At 44.4% G+C, this 21900-nt stretch overlaps 2 protein-coding genes across 2 annotated transcripts in view; one reads left to right on the top strand and one right to left on the bottom strand.

Annotated features, from left to right (window-relative positions):
* The first annotated feature begins 309 nt into the window (after nucleotides 1-309).
* On the top strand, nucleotides 310-19985 carry LOC310678066 (microsomal triglyceride transfer protein-like). Its single transcript, XM_083441388.1, has 18 exons — nucleotides 310-804; nucleotides 2369-2556; nucleotides 3281-3415; nucleotides 5441-5548; nucleotides 6134-6250; nucleotides 6746-6885; nucleotides 7664-7814; nucleotides 8113-8270; nucleotides 9079-9247; nucleotides 10284-10391; nucleotides 10521-10733; nucleotides 11491-11705; nucleotides 12398-12498; nucleotides 12702-12823; nucleotides 14304-14525; nucleotides 15261-15385; nucleotides 15966-16136; nucleotides 19822-19985. Exons 1-18 carry the CDS (start codon nucleotides 738-740, stop codon nucleotides 19970-19972), a joined length of 2661 nt encoding a protein of 886 aa, XP_083297514.1. The 5' UTR covers nucleotides 310-737; the 3' UTR covers nucleotides 19973-19985.
* The window catches only part of ADAMTS14 (ADAM metallopeptidase with thrombospondin type 1 motif 14), a 75507-nt gene continuing 72990 nt past the window's right edge, over nucleotides 19384-21900 (bottom strand). Inside the window, exon 23 of the transcript XR_014511593.1 lies at nucleotides 19384-19414. The gene's annotated coding sequence lies outside the window, so the exon portion shown is untranslated. The remainder of the gene's footprint in view (nucleotides 19415-21900) is intronic.

Raw genomic sequence — 21900 nt, 5'->3', positions numbered from 1 at the left:
ACACCTAAACTTTCTGTGCCGCCATGTGATCCCTATCAGTGATGCCAAATTTCATCCAAGCAAAGGAAGTATCGGGTCTGCCTTTCATTCACTATGAATGATTTCCTCCCAAACAATTCAATTCAGCTTGAGGGAAGCCTTCATACAAGCTAGAATGGATCTCGTCTGGCTGTGCTTGCGCATGCATATGCATGTGTGTGCTCGTTCCTCCAGAAGCGCATTCACAAAGCCAAGCTTCTTCCTCCCTCCCAGCCTGCCCTTGAAGTAACTTGATCTTAGAGGCTGGAACACTGAGCCCCTTGATGTTGGTAAAGAGGAGAGAGGAGAGACGCTGCCTCTTAGTGCTATGCCTGCTTCCTCCACGTCAGTTTCCCTCTGGAGGAGGAAGGTGAAGGGGGCCCCTTTGCAGAACTTTCTTACAGATGGGGGCTGATGGGTAGTAATAGAAAGGCTGCAAAACAGGCAAGCAGATTCCAAAGGCTCCGCTTGAAACGTCCATTGCAGCATTCATCCCCAGAGCTTTGGTAAATGTTGATCCACCACATTCCAGGCCCTGAGTACCTTTTGCTGCTGCTGATTAATCATTTGCCTTCCCGGTGATGTGTAATTTGGGGATAGGAAGCAAGTCAGGGCTGGCCGCAATATATTGTGAATGTCCGCTTGAGGGGTCTTTCCCCACCCCCTTTTTGGATTCACTGCCCATCCATGCATTTTGATTTGCACACACAATCTGCACCATGAACTCGCCGGCAGCTTCAAGATACTGCTGGCTGCTTCTCTTTTTCTTTTCCTCTGCAGCAAAAGGTAAGAGAGACAAGGCACTGGAAAGTTCAGAGGGAGGGCATGAAATCTGAAAAATATCTCACTGAGGTGAGTCCTGGTTAACTTATTTGCTCGTTGGGATTCTGAAGCTCAAAGGAGGGAAGCTGTGAAAAGGATCCCCTTCTCAGTCCCATTCATGTACAATTTATTGGCATGGCAACCATCAACCAGTGGATCCTGAGGGGCAGCTCTTTGTGACTCAGATTCAGGCTCCTGGATCCCAGAGCCTTGCCTGCAAATTTCCTTGAGCACCTGTTGTTTTCCACATGTTCGTGGGAAATATAAAATTAAGTGGCACAGAAAGTATTTAAACGTGACTTAGCTTTCATAGTACCAAACGGTCAGTGGAAAGCTGATTATGCTCTCCCCCCCCCCCACAACCCATAGCTGTCAACCTTTCCCTTTTCTTGTGAGGAATCCTATTCAGAATAAGGGAATTTCCCTTAAAAAAAGGAAAACGTTGACAGCTATGCCCCAACCCCATCCTTGGATCTGCTATGGACTTTTTGCAGAATTAAGGATGCCAAATCAAAATGGGTTATGAAATGTAACTACTTGGTTGCTATGAGCATTCAAATGGTGTGTTATATAAAACAACGATCATTTTAATAACACAACATATTGGACCATCCTAGCGTTTGGCAAGGAGGATCTTTGAACCCTACAATTTACGGTGGCTTAAATTGGAGAGAATCCGTATTAAGACGATTCAGATGTGGCACACCTCAACCAAAATTAAATACATTTTTAAAGCTATTGGCAACAGGGGGATTGAAAATGGTCAACTCTAACTGGACTGGGCTGATTTCCCCCCACCCCCCATTAAGCTCTGTGGCTGAAATTCTAAATATATTTTATGGAAGTCTCATCCTATTCAAATCATTGGAACTTACTTACCTGGTGTGGATCAGGAATAACAAATGTCCATTAATATCTGTAATAGTGTCTAAGAGCATCTTCCTGCAGACATGGTAATATCCCAGCAATGATTGTTACCTCTTCTATTTAAAATAGGGGTGGAGAACCTGTGACCCTCTAGAGCCTGCTTGACTACAATTGCCATTATCTTTAACCATTGGCCATGCTGGCTGGGGCTGATAGGAGTTTGAGTCCATAAAAACAGAGGGCCACAGGCTCCCCACACTCTATAGGAGTGAGCATAATAATTGCACTGCCCCTCCAGAATATTATGATACTAATCAAAGCCTATGACAGATAATCACACAGAACTATGCTGATCTAGCTGTTCCATTTTCTGCCATCCAGCGTGACTTTCTCCTACCTCTGTCCAGCTGTTCATGGCATGAGAAGGAATTACAGTGCACATGATAAGAGCTTGATATTCCATCCTTGGGGTGATGTAGGACCAAGCCACATTGCCTTAGCAAACGGGGGTTGTGAGGTTGGTGGGGAAACTCAACTGGTCAGTATTCTTGGCGTCCAGCACCTCCAACAAATCCAGCCCTTCCTTCTCACATGGACCAGCTGAGACTCAGCATCTTATTTAAAAGTGTTCAAGTGACTTCAGTGTAGGACTCTTTTATAGAGAACCTGGAGGCACCATCTTTCAAGTCAGGAATCCTATACCAGTACCGCTACTCACTGGGTGGCCAGCTAAGATATCTGTCAAGGCCATCTTTGCAAGGAAGCAAGCTGCAGGCTGAAGCTGTGGTTGATGTGCATCTCGTGTGGAGAAATCCCAGCAATGCCGGGGAGCACCTTCTCCAAGTCCAAGTTGGTGACGTCTTCATCCTACAATGGGTTTTAAACGATTGAGAGGGGAAACACTGGTTTTCCATTACTAACCAACGCCGGAGATTTCTTTAAGCATGTTCAGATTGTATGTTTCTCCTGCTACCGCTGGGCTTCTGTTCAGCACTAGAACTGACATTGCTCACTTAGAATGTTCACCTAGTTTGACCAATAACTCAGGTTGATCTGGAAATGATCATCCTCAGCTAACAACCCTCCCCGTTCCCTGCCAACACTATCTGCACAGACATCGAGCAAAAGAACGTTGCATATTATTTTATACACTGCAAGCACATAGTTGAACTATGGGATTCTTTGCCAGAAGGGGAGCTCATTTCCACTAACTTAGATGGCTTTAGAAAGGGATTGGACAAATAATTAGCATTGTTATTAAAAGGGGAGTAGAGAAATGCAGGTCTTTTTCCTCAGGCTAGCCCTGGGTACATAGAATAACCAATGGATACTTCTCTTGGAGACCTGTTCTGTTTATAGACACTTAGCCCCACTGCTTTCAGCTGGGAGAAGAGAGGGACATCACGGTGTGGTGCATTTACAAATAACTTGTGGGATGGGAAAGCAAGAGAGAGAGAATGAGAAGGGGTGCCATCTTGTCCCCTTCAGACCACCTGGCCCAAAGGTGTAACTCTGAAGGACTGGGGAGGTGGGCAAAAGTCTTAATTTTCTTCTGCTCATTTTGGGAACTTAGATGCATGGCCTACAACTCCATCATGATCCAGAACAAAGTAAGAGTCAGACGGATAACAACAATCAACCTTCCCAAGTTTCACTGAACACTACAGAACTGGAGCAGCCCGTTTTCCTGCATTGGAAAAATGGGAAGGTATGTTAATATGAGGCAGACCTTTTGGGGAAAAGGCTTCCTCACTTTTCTCTCCAGTTTCAGCTTCATGCAAGGTAGCCAGCATCGCCAACAAGGATGTTTATACTTTTCATTGTCATTAGAAAGCAATTAGTGGCGGACAATTGTCAACGTTTGCCTAAGAGGAAGCTCCCTTCAGAAACCACAAGCACAGCTTTCTATGGACTAGTGGCAGTGCCCAAGTAGTATCAGGTAGTATGCCAGGTATTAATACCACTAATAATGCACTTGTGCAAGCCAAGGAGGAGATGGGAGTGACTGTACTACCCAGCCTGCTTCAGCCAGATATATTTCACAATAAATATAGGATAGAACTAATATTGCGCAAGGACACAACAGAAGCCTGTGCTTTCATATTCCGGTGTACATTTTAAAATGTTCCAGTTCTCAAATAACTTTTAATCTATTTGTCTACCTTTTCTGAATCTTACCGAATTTCTGTGTTCCGGGGTACAATGTCCCATACCTATGCATAATGTAACGATTTTATGCGTAGTGTTGCTTTTTGAGACTCATGGAATTGGAAGGCACCTCAAACATAATTTAAACCCTCTGCCAATGCCAGGTGCAGAGGTGATGCAAGCTTATTTTGTAAAAGGGTAATAAAATATAACATGAAATGTAAACCTATTTTTCCTTCCCACAAAAAGAAAATTAAAAGTATAGGATAGGGCTAATGGTGACTACAACACATTGATATTGACTAGAGGCTAGTAAAGGATGGTGCTCTTTTAATGCCGTAAATTAAGTTAATAGAACATCTCAGCTTCACCCTTACTGTACATACAACTAGAATGTTCAGCAGCGTGAACAACACTTTCTGGAAGACATGCAGCTGGCTAGATCTGCTTTTGCAGATATTGAATAATTGGCCCTATCACCCAGCCCTATCACCTTTATAGCCATGTATCCTTGGCTCGACAACCACCACGCTGATGGGAAGGAGAGAGAAACCAGATTATAAGGTTTGAAGCCAACGAAACACATGAAACCACAAGATGCACAAGGCCATGATGTCTTTTTCAAATGACACAGGTTCACATTAAACCAACCACACTATGGGAAGGTTCACACCTGCATTTAATGGAACTAGAGCTGAGCCAAAAATGGTCAGACTGCATTTTTCTAAAAGCATTTGAGACTCTCTCTCTCTCTCTCTCTCTCTCACACACACACACACACACACACACTCATTCACATCCACAACACAGAAAAAGAATGGTACTCTGGAGAATTTTCTTCAAACACTTTTCACTATTTTCTTTTGGGCATGAAGATAGGTCACTAACCTTTCTTCACAATTCCTTGGAATGATACTAGGTTCAGGGAGCTCAAAATGGTGACTAAGTTGCCACTGCTGAAACTTGAAGTGGGAAACACCGGGGTTGGGTGGGGGCTTTAGATAGGAAAAAATAACTTGTTCTACTGCCACTTCAGGTAGAAAATCTCCCTCTTGAGAAACCACTGGAGAATTTCTCCTCACCCTGGAGAAATTTGGTGGAGTACTTAGCCCACCTACTCACAAATTTCAAGAAGTCGTCTCCACACAGCTCTGACTTAAATGCTTGATAATTAGCAGCTGAAGTGTGTGGATTGAGTTTGCTGGAAAAGCATTCTGTTTTGAGGAGGTGCGTAAGTTCTATCCGTGGTGTTGGACCTGGGATGGCCTGTTCACCTCTGAGAGTCACAATTCATCCTTCTGTTGTCTGAAACGTTGTCTGGGATACTCCAAAGGTTCCCGTCATTGCTTTGAGTTTGGGGCAAGTTTCATGGAACCAGATTTTCCTACCATTCTTATGGGTGCCAAAAGAAGCAGCAGCAGCAGCAGATTTTCCTACCTCATGCTGCTGTTACTCATTATCAAACTACTGATAGCCCACGAGGAAGAGAAATGATGACCATTTAATTCATGCACCTCTTTCTGCTATCCTTGGTCACTTTTCCCCTCAGATTCCCTCTCACCATGGCCTTGCTTTCACTTTGCAGGTTGAAGGCATCTATGAAGACCAAGCTGGAAGCCCCTTAACTTTGGAGCTGAAGAGAGGCCTGGTCAGCCTTCTCCAGTTTCAGACCCACCCTGGGACAGTGACTGAGGTAAAACAAGGCTTCTTTCTTTCTTTCTTTCTTTCTTTCTTTCTTTCTTTCTTTCTTGCCACTGCAGCAGCAAATATCCTTGTACTCTTATATAGCTGTAGTACCTAGCACCTTTTACGTCTTCTAAAAAGTGCTCTCACCCACCACAAAATAAGGCCAATGATTAAGGAAGCGCCATGAGGATTTATTTCATTGTGCCTCAACTTCATAATCGGCCAGTTCTGCTCATATAGCCACTCCACTTTTTACGTTTGCAAAAAATCAAACACCAAGTGCTTTCAGCATTGATAAAGAGCGTTTGTGCATCTTGTGTAAGAATCATGGAATTTGGAAAACATCCTCCTTGCCCTTTTGCAATGGTGGATGGGAGCCGGAGGGCCACAGATCCCCCACCATTGTTACAGATGAGTCAACCCACCAGAATCCCATTTATTGCATCGTCTGGATGGAGTCTGCAGCATAGTCAGAAAACATCTGATCCAGCCAACTCCATCACTGGAATAGTAAAAAAGACATTTGAACCAAACACAGGACTAATTTAGCATCCACTATTCTACTCCTAACTTTCCCATTTATGTTGTTTAGGATGACATTTCTGGGAGCTGCCCAGTGACCTACACAGTCTCCAAGGATTCTGTTCTGAAGACAAAAGACCTCCATGGATGCAAAAGAACAAAGTTTGGATTCAGCTCTGTTAACAAGGCAAGTTTGATAATTGCATCTCTATCCATTTTCCAGCTTTCTGTAACCACTTTCAAAATACCAGTCTATCCTGGTTTTGATATCAAAGTCCATGTAGAACTACTTTTCTTAGGCTGATTCACTGTGCAATATTTGATGAATGCCATACATAGAGTGCACATTAAGTTCTCTCCCTCCCTCCCACATGTTTGACATTTTATTAGGTTTTTATATGTGTTGGAAGCCACCCAGAGTGGCTGGAGCAACTCATCCAGATGGGCAGGGTATTATTATTATTATTATTATTATTATTATTATTATTATTAGCGCTGAGGCAGCAATATTATTTTCCCATAGGCAACCACTTACTGGGGTCTGACTTCTCTTTGGAGGAAAACCATTGGAGGCTAATGACACTTTATAATATTTAATAGCAACTGGTTGATTTTAGTTATCTAGTTACCTGAAGAGGTGGAGCCAGGGTCTAGTGAGGAAATATTCATCTTCTTTTTACAGATGTTTGGAGTCCTGTGGCAACCTGTAAGTAAAAGTCTTTATTCTGTGGAAGGACAGCTCCTCAAGTCCGCATTGTCCGAAGAAAGTCATACAATCTCTCTAAACCTGAAGTCTTCCGTTGGAGTCGATATCACCTCCAGGTTGGTTCTGCGCTGCTACATTCAGTTGGCCTGGCACACTGGGGGTGGCAAATGGTGCCTTCTTTGGTCAGAATTAGAAAATGGCGTCCTGTGGAATCTTGATTTCCTTGGAGTTGAGGCCAGAGTATGAGGAGAAACCTATAAGCCCAAAACAAGTGGCAACAACGTAGTATTAATGGCCTCCTCACCATTTCTCAAATGTCTTCATCTATTTATATCCCGTGTTTCCTTCAAGGATCTTAAGGTGAGCATACACAGTTCCCCCTCCCTGTTTTATCCTCACAAACTTGTGAGGGAGGTGAGGCTGGGAGACTGATTGTCCCAAGATCGCCCAATGTTATTCAAGGCTGAGTGGGACTTCAACCCTACTCTTTCAGGCCCTGGTCCAGCACCCTAACAGCACTGTCTCTCCCATTTGCACAACCTGCAAAAAACACCAAGGAGTTCACCTGAATTCATATCTGTTTCATTCTACCACAGTAGACCACTGTGTGTCTGGTGGAGCTGCTAGGAGGTCATGGGAGTGTGGCCAATGAGTGTTAATGAGGACGTGCCCAAGTTGTTCTGGTTTTCTCCTCTTGCAAGGATACTGTGGACACTTGAGTGTTGCATTTTTACCAATACTTTGCACCTAAATAAACTTAAAAGTGCCTTACTTTGGTTCAGAAGGGGTCCTCGCTGCCATAATTTCAAATGTGAGTCCATGCCACATAGTAAGTTATGTTTGTGATATTTAAAGATGGAGGCCCTTATCAACAAGTGTCTTTTCACTCCCCAGGCAACACCTTGAACTTGTGACTCAAGTGCCTGGATCAAAAGAATTACCTGGGGAAAGCCCTCAGGAAGCCCTGGCGGCTGTGCTGAGGAAACCGCAACCCATTAACATAGTGAGCGACCCTGTCAAGAGGACCAACACCCAGTACCCATCTGTGAGTGGAACAGAAAACTATAGCTTTTGTCTAGATTTACCCATTTTCTATTTAAACTTCAGTGTAGAGGAGGCCCGATCAGGAATTATTTAGAGCTTTGAGACCTCATCCCTTGGTTTCTTGGTTCACAAGGTGTGAAAATAGCACATAGCTTGTGGAGACTGTTTGTCAGGAAGGAGTTCTGCAAATTTCCGTTTTTGGAATCTATATCAGCATACACTGCTGATATATATTGTTATGAAGGAGGATGTTTGTGTGTTTCAATTTCTTTCTCTCTCTCCTCCTCTCTCCCTTTTAGCTCAAAACCTACTTGAAAACACTGGCTAAAAAGAAACGCAGACTGGACCTCTCTGAGGCATCGACCACTTGGCATTTTTGCAAAGTTGTCCAGATGTTGCGTGATGCCAAGAAGAAAGACATCCTGCTGCTGTTGAAGAAAGCACCAGAAGAGATGGCGTAAGGAAAGAGATGGCAGGGCAAATGAAGAATTACTCTTTCTCAAGAGTAATTATTTGTGGAAATTATTTGTGTATTTATTTTAAAAATGAATTTTTTACTCAGAACCTTCTAAAGGGATGAGTCAGGGTGGTCTGCAACAATTAAAATCAGATGACCTGTTTGCTAAGCACCTTTCCTGATTTGTTTGCACACAGTTTGTGGGGAGCTTCAAGGACACCTGCTATTCGTTGAGCATTTGTTCTGATCAGTTTGCAGGAGGAATTTTGTGGTACATTTCTCTATCCAAGCAATGGATACAAAAAAATGCATTTTATTAGGGTAAAGTGTGCATAAAAGTGAATATAGTAATGAAAGTAATATACAATTGCATTATATTAGAGAAAATGGCTTTGCAAAAAAATAAATTGTTGGGCAAAACTGCATGCAAGAACATTTATATTAGGAGACATTTGAATGAAAGTGATTGTTTTTTCAATTAAAAAGCCCAGAAAATTCACAAACAAACCAACAACAAACTGATGTGAAAATATGGAGAATGGAGAATATGGAGAAAATATGGAGAACTGAAGAATGGAAGGATGAGAAACTGAGTAAAACAAAAATTGACAGATTTGCCCATTCCTTGCTGTCACACAGTGTGTGGCGCTGATATTAAATTTTGGGTCACTTGATGTCAGATGCCCATCTAATTTATATACCGTATCTATAATTTGCACCTGTCTAGTTAATCCTGGGTTCTCTGCAGGTCTCTTCCTTTTCTTCCAGCACACCTGATCCTTTCTCTCCACCCCTTCCCACCTTTTAGGTCCTTCTACGTTGAAGCTGCAGTGGCTGCCCATTCTACAGCTTCCTTGATGGCCCTGTCCGAATTTCTCAGTTTCGGGAGCAAAAAGAATGCCGCCTTACTGGAGAAGTTCTTCTACGCTGCAGCCTTCTCCCCTCGCCCTTCAAAGGAGCTCTTGCGTCTGGTGGTAGTAAGTAGAAGGCACTGTGGCTTATTTCTCTGGGCCTTTTCTTGCGCTTTACTTCACCCCTTTTATTTATGAATGGATGTCCCTGTGACGTAGGATGGACAGAGATTTAGATCTGGGTGTAGTTTGACCTACCTACCTCACAGGGCTTTTGTGAAATTAAAGGGGGCAGACTGCTCCCTTTTTTTGCTGCCCTGAGGAAGGAAGGAATTTGAAAATGTGAAATGCATGAATGTAACGTTCTGGAAACCTAGAATTCACTCTAGTGATTTTCTTGGGCTTGTTCACACACCTGTGCACTGTACTTGAGTGCTCAGCTCATGACGACTCTCAGGTGAATGTTTAAGCTGGCTCCATTGAAACAAGTGATGTTGATTCGATATCCATTGGTAGCTAATATTGGCAGTGATTCATCAGTGGTGGCTTCTTCATATATGCAGGTTAACACTCAAGCTAGGGGTGGGGGCATCTCTGTTCCGGGAGCTGAATACAAGACTCTATCTGGCCCATAGGACTATCCCCAGACCACACCCCCTCTCCCTAAGCCACGCCCCCTCACACATCCTGCTTTGCACCCTCCTTAAGTGATTATGCCTAGCTGAAAGGCAACCTTGAACTTAGATAAGGACTCTTGCTTGTCTGGATGGAGGATACAGAGAGATGTGTGAGTGTGTAGAAACTGGTGTACAAAAGAAAACAATCATATTCGTTGCTCTACCTACTTTTGCTTCTGGCCTTGCCAACCAACGTTTCTCATGCATGTGTGAAAAACCTGCATGAAAGTCCATGCTCACATAGGTATTTTTGAAGACGTTTTCTCACATAATAGGCATCTCAAGCCATCTTCCGATACATTATTTTTTAAAGGCAGCAGCTCAAAAGGCTTGTACAGTGCCAAGGAAGGCTGTGTTCTGAACCTCCCGGTACTCCCAAGAGGTGTGGATCAGGTCATCCCCGATTGGAATTTGCAAAAACAAATAAATCAAATCAAATTTCTCAGGCATCTCTATGCTATGACCGGTCTTCATTCCTCTTCCAGGATAAGCTGAATGGAAAGAAACTAGAAGCAGCCACCTGGGAAACAGGGAATATTGTAATCGGCAGCCTGATTGGCAAGCTGTGCCAAATGGAACTGTGTGGTCTTCAAGTGAGTTGACGCCCGTCCAATGCTGTGTTCTACTCCCACCCACCCACACCTAGGAAAGCTCAGATTGCGGATGTTGTCGATTTAGTGCCCACCTCCCTTTTTCTTGTGTCTCCCATGTCAAACAAACAGGAAGTAAGACTTGAAGTAGACTCCATCGTGCAAAGGCTCAAGAACACCAAGAAGGACTCTGAGAGGGTGATTTATCTGTTGTCCCTGAAAAGTGCTCTGCTCCCAGAATCCATCCCCATCTTCCTGCATTATGCAGAAGAGGGCTCTGCCACGGTCTCAGCCACAGCGCTGAATGCACTACAGAGGTATTCTGCACAGCACATCTCAAGCACGGTATGGCACAGTCTCCGTTACTTAAAGAGCATTTCCCAAAAATATATCTTTTTTTCCCTATGTAAGCTTTCATCAATGAAACATTCTAGGTCCTCTTGTGCCAAGAAGGGCTCAGTTTATCCAACAGAAAATAATTTCACCAACCCTCTGTGGTTTTTGGAGGTTCCTCCACTTCTGCTTGAAAGGTTATATTCCTCCTTCTTCTCCATCCCCCGCTACTGGTGGGACCTGGAGATATTCTGAGGCTGGACTTTGAGACAGACTCCCCTTATTTAGGGAGAGTCAAGGGTCACTTCCATACCATACATTGCGAGCACTCTTATAATACTTTAGCAGTCCTGGCTTCCCCCAAAGAATCCTGGGAACTGTAGTTTGTTATGGCTAGGAGACCCCTTACAGGCCTACAATTCCCATGATTCTATGGGTGAAGCCATGACTGTTAAAGTGGTATAAGAATGCTCTCAATGTATGGGTGTGGAGGTGACCACAGTGGGTATAAATATATCACCCTGTCAAAAAAAGAAAATAAATAGAGCATATGGTATAATCCTCCTGTGACTATACCACTTCACAATGCAATTAAGGGATTACATGACTGAGAGCATGGGGGAGACCCCTACATGTAGAAAACTAGCATGTCAGGGTTAAAATTGTAGCTTGGAAAGGTATTTGGTTTCATGAATGACCTCTGTACAAACCTAGTTGCTGAATGTCATGCTAAAAACAAACAGACTGTGTTCAATTTCTGCGTTGCCAGGTTAAAATGGCAATGAAACGCATATTCCATGAAGTGCACAGACGCTATCCAAAAATTTCAAGGCTGGCTGCTGCAGAAATCCTGTTGAACAATGATCCCTTGCCAGAGGACTTCGCCAATATCCTGTTGGCCACCAGAGAACTTGAACCAGAAATGTCAAGATTTCTGCTGTCAAAAATCCAAAACATCGTACACTCCGGTCATCATCCAACCAGGTAAAACTATCCTTGTATGATAATATTCAGTTTGGGCTTGGGGAGAGATCAGAACAACCCCACTTTCAAACTGGCTTTTAGGAACATGGCAGACATAGGCATTCACAGGGTGTGGGGCAAGGGGAGGCAGCCCCATCCCAATGAATCATAATCCCCAGATTCTCAGATTTCATTTTTAGGAAAGTGTAAGGGTAGGACTCAGTGTTGCGCTAAGTGAATGTTTCTGTCAGTGAAAGGATTTCTGCTGCTCCCCCTCTTCTTGCCCAGTGTACCTCATAAATATATTTTAGGGGTTCCCCTAACAATCTGGAGCAAGTTGGGAGAGTGTGGGCGCCTGCACAAGAGGAAGTCCCATTGCACAATCCTTGTGTTGACAGGATGCGGTCATTTCTAGCATTTGTAGCACCTGAACTACAAGGCAAAATGTACTAGCACTGTTCTTTTTTTTTAAGTGAGAAATTAACCTCTCTGCCCACCCCCACCCCCACATTGTGGGTGTCCATGGTCACAGATTTTCTATATTATTCTAAGGAATGCACTCCTCCTTCGCTGCATTTACCATATATTTCACAAATCAATTTAACCTCTTCCAAAATGGCAGCCAGGTTCCCCAAAACAGGTTTACTCTCCTTTGCAGACATAGTCCATATCACACACCCCTTCCTGGTTTTTTTGTTTTGTTTCCCCCACAGGAAGGTCGCTAAAGAGGTTCTGAATGACCCGCAGATAAATAATTACTACTTCCTCTCCTCTGAAGCTGGCAGCTCCATCTCCTTCTCAGGACCAGTGACAGGTAACTTTTTCCCCTCATGCACTAGACAGCCATAGTCTCCTGCATATTCTGGGGTCAAGGGGTCAGACCACATGTTCAGACAGATACTTCCCATGTTGCCACGCTTTTATTAAAACCTTTGGAAAGCTGTCTGCTCCTCTTCATGCAATATCCCTTGACCGTGATGTGAAGCTATGTGTCTCTTTCTCGGATCTCCCTTTCAGCCACCAATGACACTCTCTCTACCATTGGCCTGGATCTCCTGTTCTCAGACATTGGCATTTTGAGGAAGAGCACCACCAGTTTCAACATCCTAAGCCATGGCTACCAACTCCAAGCAGCTCAGGTATGGCGCTTCCTATTGCGCCATTGTGGACTCGGCTACATTAGTAAAGAAAAAACGTTTTATATGCGTTATGACACTGCGACACCAGGTGGCGCTGTGAAGTCCCAACTTTCGCCAACGTGGCTTCCCACTTTGAGGTTTACAACGAGTTTTCCTGAAATGCTTTTTTACATGTCTAGATCCAGCCCATATTTCATTGTTCTGTTGTTGCTCAAGACAGTTCTGAATATTTTTTAGGTCTCACCCTTGCCTTATGGGCAATGTGTAATTGTCGTCCAAGCATACCCTTTAATTTTAAACAGATTTCTCCCTCTCCCAATTTTTATTAGCGGTATTCGTCAATTTATACAAAAAGATGCGTCCCAATTTGCTTAGGCAGTGGCCCCCACTCCAAAGGAGGAGGAGTTTCAATGGCCAATAATGCTCTGGAAACCAAGGCAGGTACTTGGCATTTTCCTCACACCAGCCCAAATCCTGAAGATAGCTGCTGAGTGATAACTGGCTCAATGTCATAGTAGAAGACCTGCTTTAGGATGAGGGGGTGAGGCCTTGCTGTGTGGTGTATAGAAACATCTTGACTTTTCCTCCCTTTATTTAGGAAAAGGGAGCTCTCTTGTTGGGAACTAGGGCGGAGTGGGGAGTACACATCCTTTAAATATCTGAAAGACTCTTTCCCTAAGATAAGCAGGGGGGGGGCTCTTGGTGGTTCCACCACCCTTAGAGGTTCAGGTGGGTGGTGGTCCAGGAGAGGGTATTCTCTGTGGCAGCCCCTAAATTGTGGAACTGCCTCTCCATGGAGGCACACCTGGCAACTTAACCATACAGACTTTGGGGAATGCTGAAGATGCTCCTGGCCTTTACTCTAGCCTTTGACACCTGAGACGTGCATTTTCAGGGCCCGTCCTTTTTCAAGTGTGATATTCTTCACCCTAAGGTTTCAGGGCATACAGTAAGTAATAAATCAAAATAATAGTAGTAGCAGCGTTAATAATAACTACTACTACTACTACTACTACTACTACATAGAAAGAGGAGTACAGTGGTGCCTCGCAAGACGAAAAGAATCCGTTCCGCGAGTCTTTTCGTCTTGCGGTTTTTTCGTCTTGCGAAGCAAGCTCATTAGCGGATTAGCGCTATTAGCGCTATTAGCAGTTTAAGGACTATTAACGGCTATTAAAGGCTTAAGGGATTAGCTGCTAAAAGGCTATTAGCAGCTTAGCGCTTTAGAAAAAGGGGTTGGGGAGCGGAAAAAACCCTCAAAAATCGCAAGACATTTTCGTCTTGCGAAGCAAGCCCATAGAGAAATTCGTCCTGCGAAGCATCTCTGAAAACGGAAAACCCTTTCGTCTTGCGGGTTTTCCGTCTTGCGAGGCATTCGTCTTGCGGGGCACCACTGTATGTTCTGAAGTGGTGGTCTAGTGCTGCAGAAAAAGTAGTAGTCCTGAACATCACACAGACTTTCCCATCTCATGTATCCTAGGTGGCCATAGAAGCAAAAGGATATGAGGCCATCCTGGGAGGCAGCGCAGCCGACGGAGAAGATGAATTAATGGCCGGCATGTCTGCTGCTCTGCTTGATGTCCAGTTACGGCCAATCACTTTCTTTGAAGGATACACAGATCTGATGTCGAAGTTCTTCACGAGCTCAGGAGAACCCACAAATGTGGTCAAAGGGAACGTATTGCTGATGGACCATCTACAGGTACCAGCCCCTGCATACCCGTGTACACTGATGGCATAGAAGGAATTGTCATGGTGGGACCAGCCCCCTTCCCTACTCACACCCACACCCACCACGCTGCATTTGTTTAAGCCATGTTGGAACCAAAGCACCAAGAACAGGTCCTCCCGTGACAGTTGGTGCATTCAGGTAGAACACCAAACATTCCCAGTGCCTGTAGTTTGATATATTAGCCTAAGGACATCCACCCTTCAACTGACAACATTGTACATCTGCATTAGCTTTCCAGTCACCCATGTGCATCTAGAGTACTGCTTATGGGAAGAGGTGAAGAGCTGCACCCATAAGAACATCCCATTTGCTCCTGGTGCCACCACCTTTGGAGGCTAGCTTGGTGAGCTACAGGAAGCAGGACTTCTTTGTGTAGGGCTATTTAGCGGGGCTCCTTGATCAAGGGCTCTTATTCAGTCCAGTCTTTGACCATTTGCCATGTTGGTTGGGGCTGATGGAAGCAGCAGCCCAACCCCTGCTGGAGAGCACCACATTTAAATCCCTGATTTAGAGAAAGATGGGCTAGGAATGTGATTGCAATTATTACTGTTTTGAAGCAATGAGCACCAATTGTCCCCTGCAGACTAGCTGGGGGGGGGGGCACTTGTACAGACAAGATGTACCTTACTCAATAGTAAGCCCCACTGATAAGCCCATGATAAGCGCTTGAACAATCCAGTAAGTGAATGTTACTGTGCTGCATAGGCAATCCCACTTCAGTCTGGTTTGCAAACTGTGATCACTCTCCGAGGAGGACTTGGGTTAGATGTTTCAGCTGACGTCAATGTGAATTTGTGGGAGCAGGAGTTCAAAACAGGCGTCGAAACCAGGTACGTGTGAGTAAGAAGTGGATTCATCTCCTAAGTGTGATGGACCCTTACCCAATACTCTGTCAAACACTGGAAAATTCGTAGTGTTATCCCAACTCAATCAAGCCCATAAAATGACTATTTGATTGTCCAGCATTGCTCTCTGCATTTCAATCTCCATCTCCACATGCAAATTGCTGGACATGCTTTCTATGCTGGGACAAAGGTACAATTCTGCATTGCCCCTTATATCAACCATGCTAAACATGAACTGTTTCAGACCCATCCCAGTTTACTTTCATGTCCAAAATAGCACCTCTGGTCTTCAAGCCAAAGCAGCCAGATATGTGCGTCCTTTGTTTTCTGGGGCCAAGCAGTTGCATCAATGCTACTCAAGAGTCATAGCATTTCAGATGATGACTCTTTTGCTAAGAAGTAGCAGACATCAACTGTTACATTGTGGGGGGGGGGGACACCTGAAATAACTGATCAGAGACAGCAGGACTTGGTGCAAATCAAGGTTAAAACCAGCTTTCCATTGCCAACAATAGTTAGCCAACTTCCTTGAAAAACAGTGCTCATTTTCCCTCTCCAATTACAGGGGCGCACTGACCATTGATTTCCAAGTAGAACTGGATGCGCCATTTTTTCAAGCCACAGTCAAAACCCAAACAGAAGTCGAAGTGGCCACAAACTTCAATACAGCTGGAAGAGTTTCTACCGTGCCCGTGCTCATGTGTCTGCAGCTTACAGAAGAAGAAGTCGCTTACAGGTGAGCTGTAGATCTCAAGCACCTTCCATAGCTATGGAATCCAAACCAAGGATAATGTCAAACGTTCTCCAATTTTACAACACCTAACTTTCTCCCAAGTCACAATGGCTTCTCCATAAGGGGCACTGGAGCAGGTGCTGTTCTTGACTCCCATATATCCACACAACCGGAGCCCTGTCCAAGAATGCAAAACTCAACGACCTCAACATTAAGGAATCACTTGCATGGATAACAACCACCATAACAGGTCAAATACAGAGAAAAGTTCAACTCAGCATATCACACATTTTGTGCTAACCATTATTCAGAGTCCACCTCATAGTCTGAGCTTCCAAACATATAACATACCAACCACAGTTTGGAGCGAGGGACACTTTTCAGTCCAAAGGCTGCATTCCCTTTGGATTACCCTTGAGAGCCACATGGCCAGTCGTGCGTGGGGCCAGAGCAGTTAATGTTGATTAAGGCAACTTTCTACACACATAAGAGGCATTGTCAGGGTTCAAGGAGACATTCCAACCAGGCAAAAACACTCAAGGGGAAGTGTTGCTGGAGAGAATCCAGAGAAGTCTGGGGGGCTGCATCTAGCCCTCAGCCTGTGGTTTCCCATCCCTGAATTATAAAGTATGAGTGGGCACAGTAGTCCTCCATGTCTGTTGGCCATCATTGCTGTTGATTCTGTTGGTCAACATTGCTGCTGGTTAATACTGGAGTCTCTACCAAATCCCTGGCCAAAGGCATACCTAGGGTCCCTTGCACCCCCAGTAAATCTGCCCCCCAAATCACTTTACTGTGGTGCAAGAAGGACAGGAAGCTCCTCCCACATTGCATCTCGCTGTGAATGCAATGTCGTGTCACCACACGCATATATATCATATCCTCCATAGTCTGATAGGCACCTGTCCTGAACCCCTGGCCTACCTGGCAGCAAGTCAGTATGTCAAGTCCAAAGGTCAAAGTCCGGGGGCCAATCCACACAAACAGAGTCCAAAGGTCAGGAAACACAGTCCAAGTAAGCCAAGTCTGAAGTCCAGCAGTCAGAATACAATCCAGAGTCAACCCTGGAGGACCAGGAGCCTCCAAGCCAGGGCCCAACCAACATGAGCAGTTGAGCAGACACAGCACCTCAACTCTGTTTCCCTTTTGTACTTTGCCTGCTGATTGCAATATCTGAGCTTGATGAGGCAGGTGACCCTCACCTGTTCCAAGCCTACTCCAGCTGAGGAATCACAACCCTCCTCCCAGAACTAGCAAGCCCCACCTGGCCACCTAGGGAGCTGGGCTGTGGGCCCTTGCCTGCCTCGGCATCTGGGAGTGTCCCTCCTGCTGCTCGCTACACCTCAGAGCCTGCTGTGTTGGGTCCTGCTACTCTCGTTCCTGTGCATGGACCCCCATCCCCATGCTATCCTCCATCACCCTGCGAGTACTTCCTTCCCCACCTGCTGCTTGCCCTGGTGTGCCCCAGTCCCGGCTACACACCTTGCCAGGGTTCTCTTCCTCCTTCCCATCGTCCTGCCAGTTCATGAGAGTGCCCATGAGGGGACTAGTTTCACCAACCCCTAGGTATGCCTCTGTCCCTGGCTACTGCAGCGCTTTGGTTCAACTATGCCATGAGCTTCGCTGCCACTTGGGCTTTGTAAAAATGCAGAAGCAACAGGCCGAGGGAAGCTGGGGTAGCCTCTCCTTTTAGAGAGCCAAATATTTATCGCCCTTGTCTTCAGCAACAAGCGATAATGAGTTCCGTACCCACCGTTTGAGCTGAAGCTGGTTCTCTTAAAATAAATCCGCCATCTAGGAAGGTTGCCGGGAGGTTAATGGAAGCCTTGGGCAATGCCAGACTAAGGAGCTTTAAGAGGTGCTGCCCAAATACAAAGAATGCAGGCTTATCTTTTACAGTGTTATGGCGATAAATCCCTTCCTTAGGACCATAACTACCGCATCTTGTGCCAAGATTGATTTCCCACCAGACATAACATCACTGCTCTCTTGTGCTCTCGCCGATAAATCTTTCATGGCTGCCTCTTGACATAAATAGACCCAGAGCAGGTTTCGGGTGCTGTGTATGACATCCAGCACAGATGCACTTGGCAATGTTCCCAGGCTTCACCCAAGCTTGTGAGACAGAGCCTTTGCTTGTGTAGAAGAGAATGGTCTTGGCATATCCGTCTAGTTCGGGGACATGAGACAAACTTTGGGACAAACAGGTTTGGAATTGGCACTAGGGAGAAATCAAAACTATGTCATGTCTTCCGCCTCTTCCATGGAGGTCATATGCTCTCAGGTTTTGATATTGTAGAACTCATTTGTAGAACTTCCCCAAGGGCCAAGCCTTCAGCCTCTTTGCCTGACATGCTCCTACAAAAGGCAAAGTGCAGATAGGTTCCAATCCTATATACACTAATGGCAAGCTCATTCTCCAATTGCGGACCTTTGGGCAGAGAAGGTAAATGCGATGCCATCCACATTGAGAGGAGAGCTTTCCTAATTCACGCTTTCTAAACAATACAGAAACTGAAACACAGCATCCCATACGAAAAGAAAAAAACTTCAGTGATTTTCGCAAGGCACTTCTTCAGCCAAGTAATATGTACAAATCTGTGTAAAAAAAATTAGGGAAAATAACATTTACAAGTGCCTTGCCTATTTGAGTGTGAAAGGCAAAATTTCAGACAAATGTGGGTATATTTTTTATAAAAAAAATTTGCACTGATGAATTTTGAGGAGGAGTTTTTGCAAAATTGTATAAATATGTAGATTTGAATCTGGGAAAATGAGAACCTGAAAAGAACCAAAATAGACACTCCTAGCCCTATCCTGGAGTAGCCAAAACAGCATCACTCATGCACAAGAGAGTAAAATCAACAGGCATGGAGGAACTCCAAAAGTTTGCAGAAATACAACAAATATTTAGCGCAGAAACTTGGGGGGGGGCATAAACTGTTCGGTAAGGAATGAGCAATGCTCAGTAGGAATGGAATATTAACTGGGAGGATAGAATGCAAGGGGAGGGGGAAATGGAATGGAATATCCTGGGAGAGGGCATGCATCTCTTGAACATGTGCTTTCTAGGCACAGGGGAAGTGGAAGTGTCTATGACCCCTTAAGCTGGTTGGCTAGGATCCTGAACAAGAGCACATTTTGTTGCAGGTCCCATATGTTGTAAATTACTGGGAGTTCTTGAGAGTTTTCAAAGATTCTACTTTTCCTAGTATATTTGCAGAGGAGGTAGGGAAACTGGGAAGGCTCTGTGTGTGTGTGTGTGTGTGTGTGTGTCCTGTCTAAAGGCTTAATGAGGCTGCATTCACCATCTGAGGTGGGAAAAGTACATTTTTAAGAATCCCTCCAAAAACTATTTCGTAAAGATGTTAAGAACCAGCTATTTTTACATACAATGAATGTCTCCCACAGCAAGTCTTCCGGGAGCATATAATGTGAAAATAGTTTACCTGAATATGTTTTCTTCAGTACCAGTTGGTTTAGGTAATATTGTGGAAAGGTGGTATTTTCAGGCCATAGGGACATATCTAAAGTTAGTTGCATGGATGACTTGTCCTAGAGAAATGTGGGGGGTTTTTTGTATGTCTGTACATGCGCTCATTGAAATCCCAGAAGCCATCCTACAGATACTAAACGCTAGGTCAGATTGATTTCACTGTTTGTTGGTTGTGGTTTTATTTCCTCACAGAGAAATCTTCTCGGTCTCAGAATCCTCTGCAAATCACAGCACCACTGTCCGCAAAGGGAGATGGACCACCATCCCTGGGCGTGAGCTTTCCTTTCACAGAGCCAACTCTGAAATGTGCAGGATCCTGCTTGCAGAGACAACGGAACAATAAAAAGCAGCATCCATATGTTGTCACCTTATACTTGCTGTTCCTCTTTTCCCACGCACATCTTCTACCTAGGCCAAAGTTTAAAGTGCGCAAGTTCCTGGTCCCTTTTTTCCACTTACATTCTTATTCTGACAGAAGTTTTGGATGGACCAAAACAGTACATCACAGACAACCAGGTCGCAAATCCTCCACATTTCCAATCTCAACGAATGCTGTTTTGTGCCATATTGAGTTGCTAAGGCGGTAGTTCAAACGCGAGAGTCAAGAAAGGAACTCTCGCAAAACATTTTTGATCATTTCACAGCTTCTTTCATATCAGCCCCTTTACATGGGATAGCTCAAGTTTGGCTCACCCTGCTAGCCCATTCTTTGAAATGTTCCCCTTTGTTCTTTTCCAGCTTCTGCTGCAGGGCATTGGGGGAGAAAAGATTGTGCTTTGCTGTTTGCTATCGGATCACCTTTCTGCAACAATTGCTGGTCCTCTGCTTTTGCTTCTGAATAAAAAGGGCTGAATAAGCTTTCAGATAATATGGGGGGGGTGATTCCGAGGTTTTCAGAAGTATAAACAATAATTAATTAAGGAAGGGGAGAAAATTTCAATTTTTAATGCTGTTCCCACTAGAAAGACACCTCTATATTAGAGCCCTATTTACCGTATTTTTTGCTCTATAAGATGCACCAGACCACAAGACGCACCTAGTTTTGGGAGGAGGAAAACAAGAAAAAAAATATTCTGAATCTCAGAAGCCAGAACAGCAAGAGGGACCGCTGCACAGTGAAAGCAGCAATCCCTCTTGCTGTTTTGGCTTCTGGGATAGCTGCGCAGCCTGCATTCGCTCCATAAGATGCACATACATTTCCCCTTACTTTTTAGGAGGGAAAAAGTGAGTCTTATAGAGCAAAAAATACGGTAATTGCTAAGGCTGCAGTTGACAACCATTTGAATCACTGAGAGACTTTGCCACTGACTTTGCCAGGACCTGGTCTGTATCCTGTTGCATGATCATCAAACAGCGTTGTGTCTCAATTCCTAAAGGAGCCTGGCCATTAGATCTTTCCAAACTGCTGACATTGAATTCAGAAATAATAAGTCCAGGAGTGACCTCTAGTGGTTGCAAAGTGTATGCAACTGAACGAGTCCCTATGAACTAAAACAAAAGCCCTTGTACCCAAAGGAAGGATGTCAACTTCTTTTAACGATGAGCAGGGGGTGGAAATCTCAGTAAACCGTGTGGACATGAAACCCCTGCTCACTCACCAACAATTTTCAATGGAAGCAAAAATGGCGAAGGAGCGAATGCTAATGTTTTTTTAAAATAAACCACAGAGCTTTAGAGAACGGCTGACTCCTGTCTGCAAAATTCCAGTATCTACTATGATGGAAGCATCATATTAATATCTAACCTGCTACTTAAGTTTTGGTCTTTCTCATGCAACAGTACCTGGCTCCTTTTATTATAAGGATAGGGAAAATATGTTCAAATTCTTGAACTGGCTATACGTTGCCTAATATTTCCCATCCACCAGAGGAAGCAGCCCAATAGACTCAGTGTGCAGAGGTGTACAATACTGTATTCACTAAGGCCCAGAGTAAAAATGACCTGTGACTGTTTTACCACCATTTAGAGAGGCAGAAAATGTAGACAGAACATGTAGAATGCATGTGCTACTTCTATGAACATTATTGGGGGGGGGGGGTTGTTAGGCTGAGGCCCAAGTCCCACTGACCTGAGATTAAGCCCCATTAAATTCAGTAGGACGTGCTTCTGAACATGGACTGTGCCATTAGTCAAGTTACAATATAGTTACTGTGACATAAACTTTAGTAGATTAGAGCCCTAGATCAGATGCACAATGTATGATCCTCAGTTACATGCACATTCATTGGCAGATATAACTGGGTATAGAGGGAAGAAACTGAAAAATAGGGG

Source organism: Podarcis tiliguerta (assembly GCF_965153285.1).
Source record: "Podarcis tiliguerta genome assembly, chromosome: 5".
Taxonomy (NCBI): domain Eukaryota; kingdom Metazoa; phylum Chordata; class Lepidosauria; order Squamata; family Lacertidae; genus Podarcis; species Podarcis tiliguerta.
Note: the sequence above shows the minus strand (reverse complement) of the source record. Positions and strands in the feature narration are given on the sequence as shown.

Bases quoted from the DNA above. Each gene is read 5' to 3' on its own strand.
- LOC310678066 (XM_083441388.1), top strand. From the start codon at position 738: ATGAACTCGCCGGCAGCTTCAAGATACTGCTGGCTGCTTCTCTTTTTC. The intron at 2,557-3,280 runs GTTGGTGACGTC...TTGGGAACTTAG, and splicing joins AGCACCTTCTCCAAGTCCAA to ATGCATGGCCTACAACTCCA. The intron at 8,271-9,078 runs GTAAGGAAAGAG...CCCACCTTTTAG, and splicing joins AAAGCACCAGAAGAGATGGC to GTCCTTCTACGTTGAAGCTG.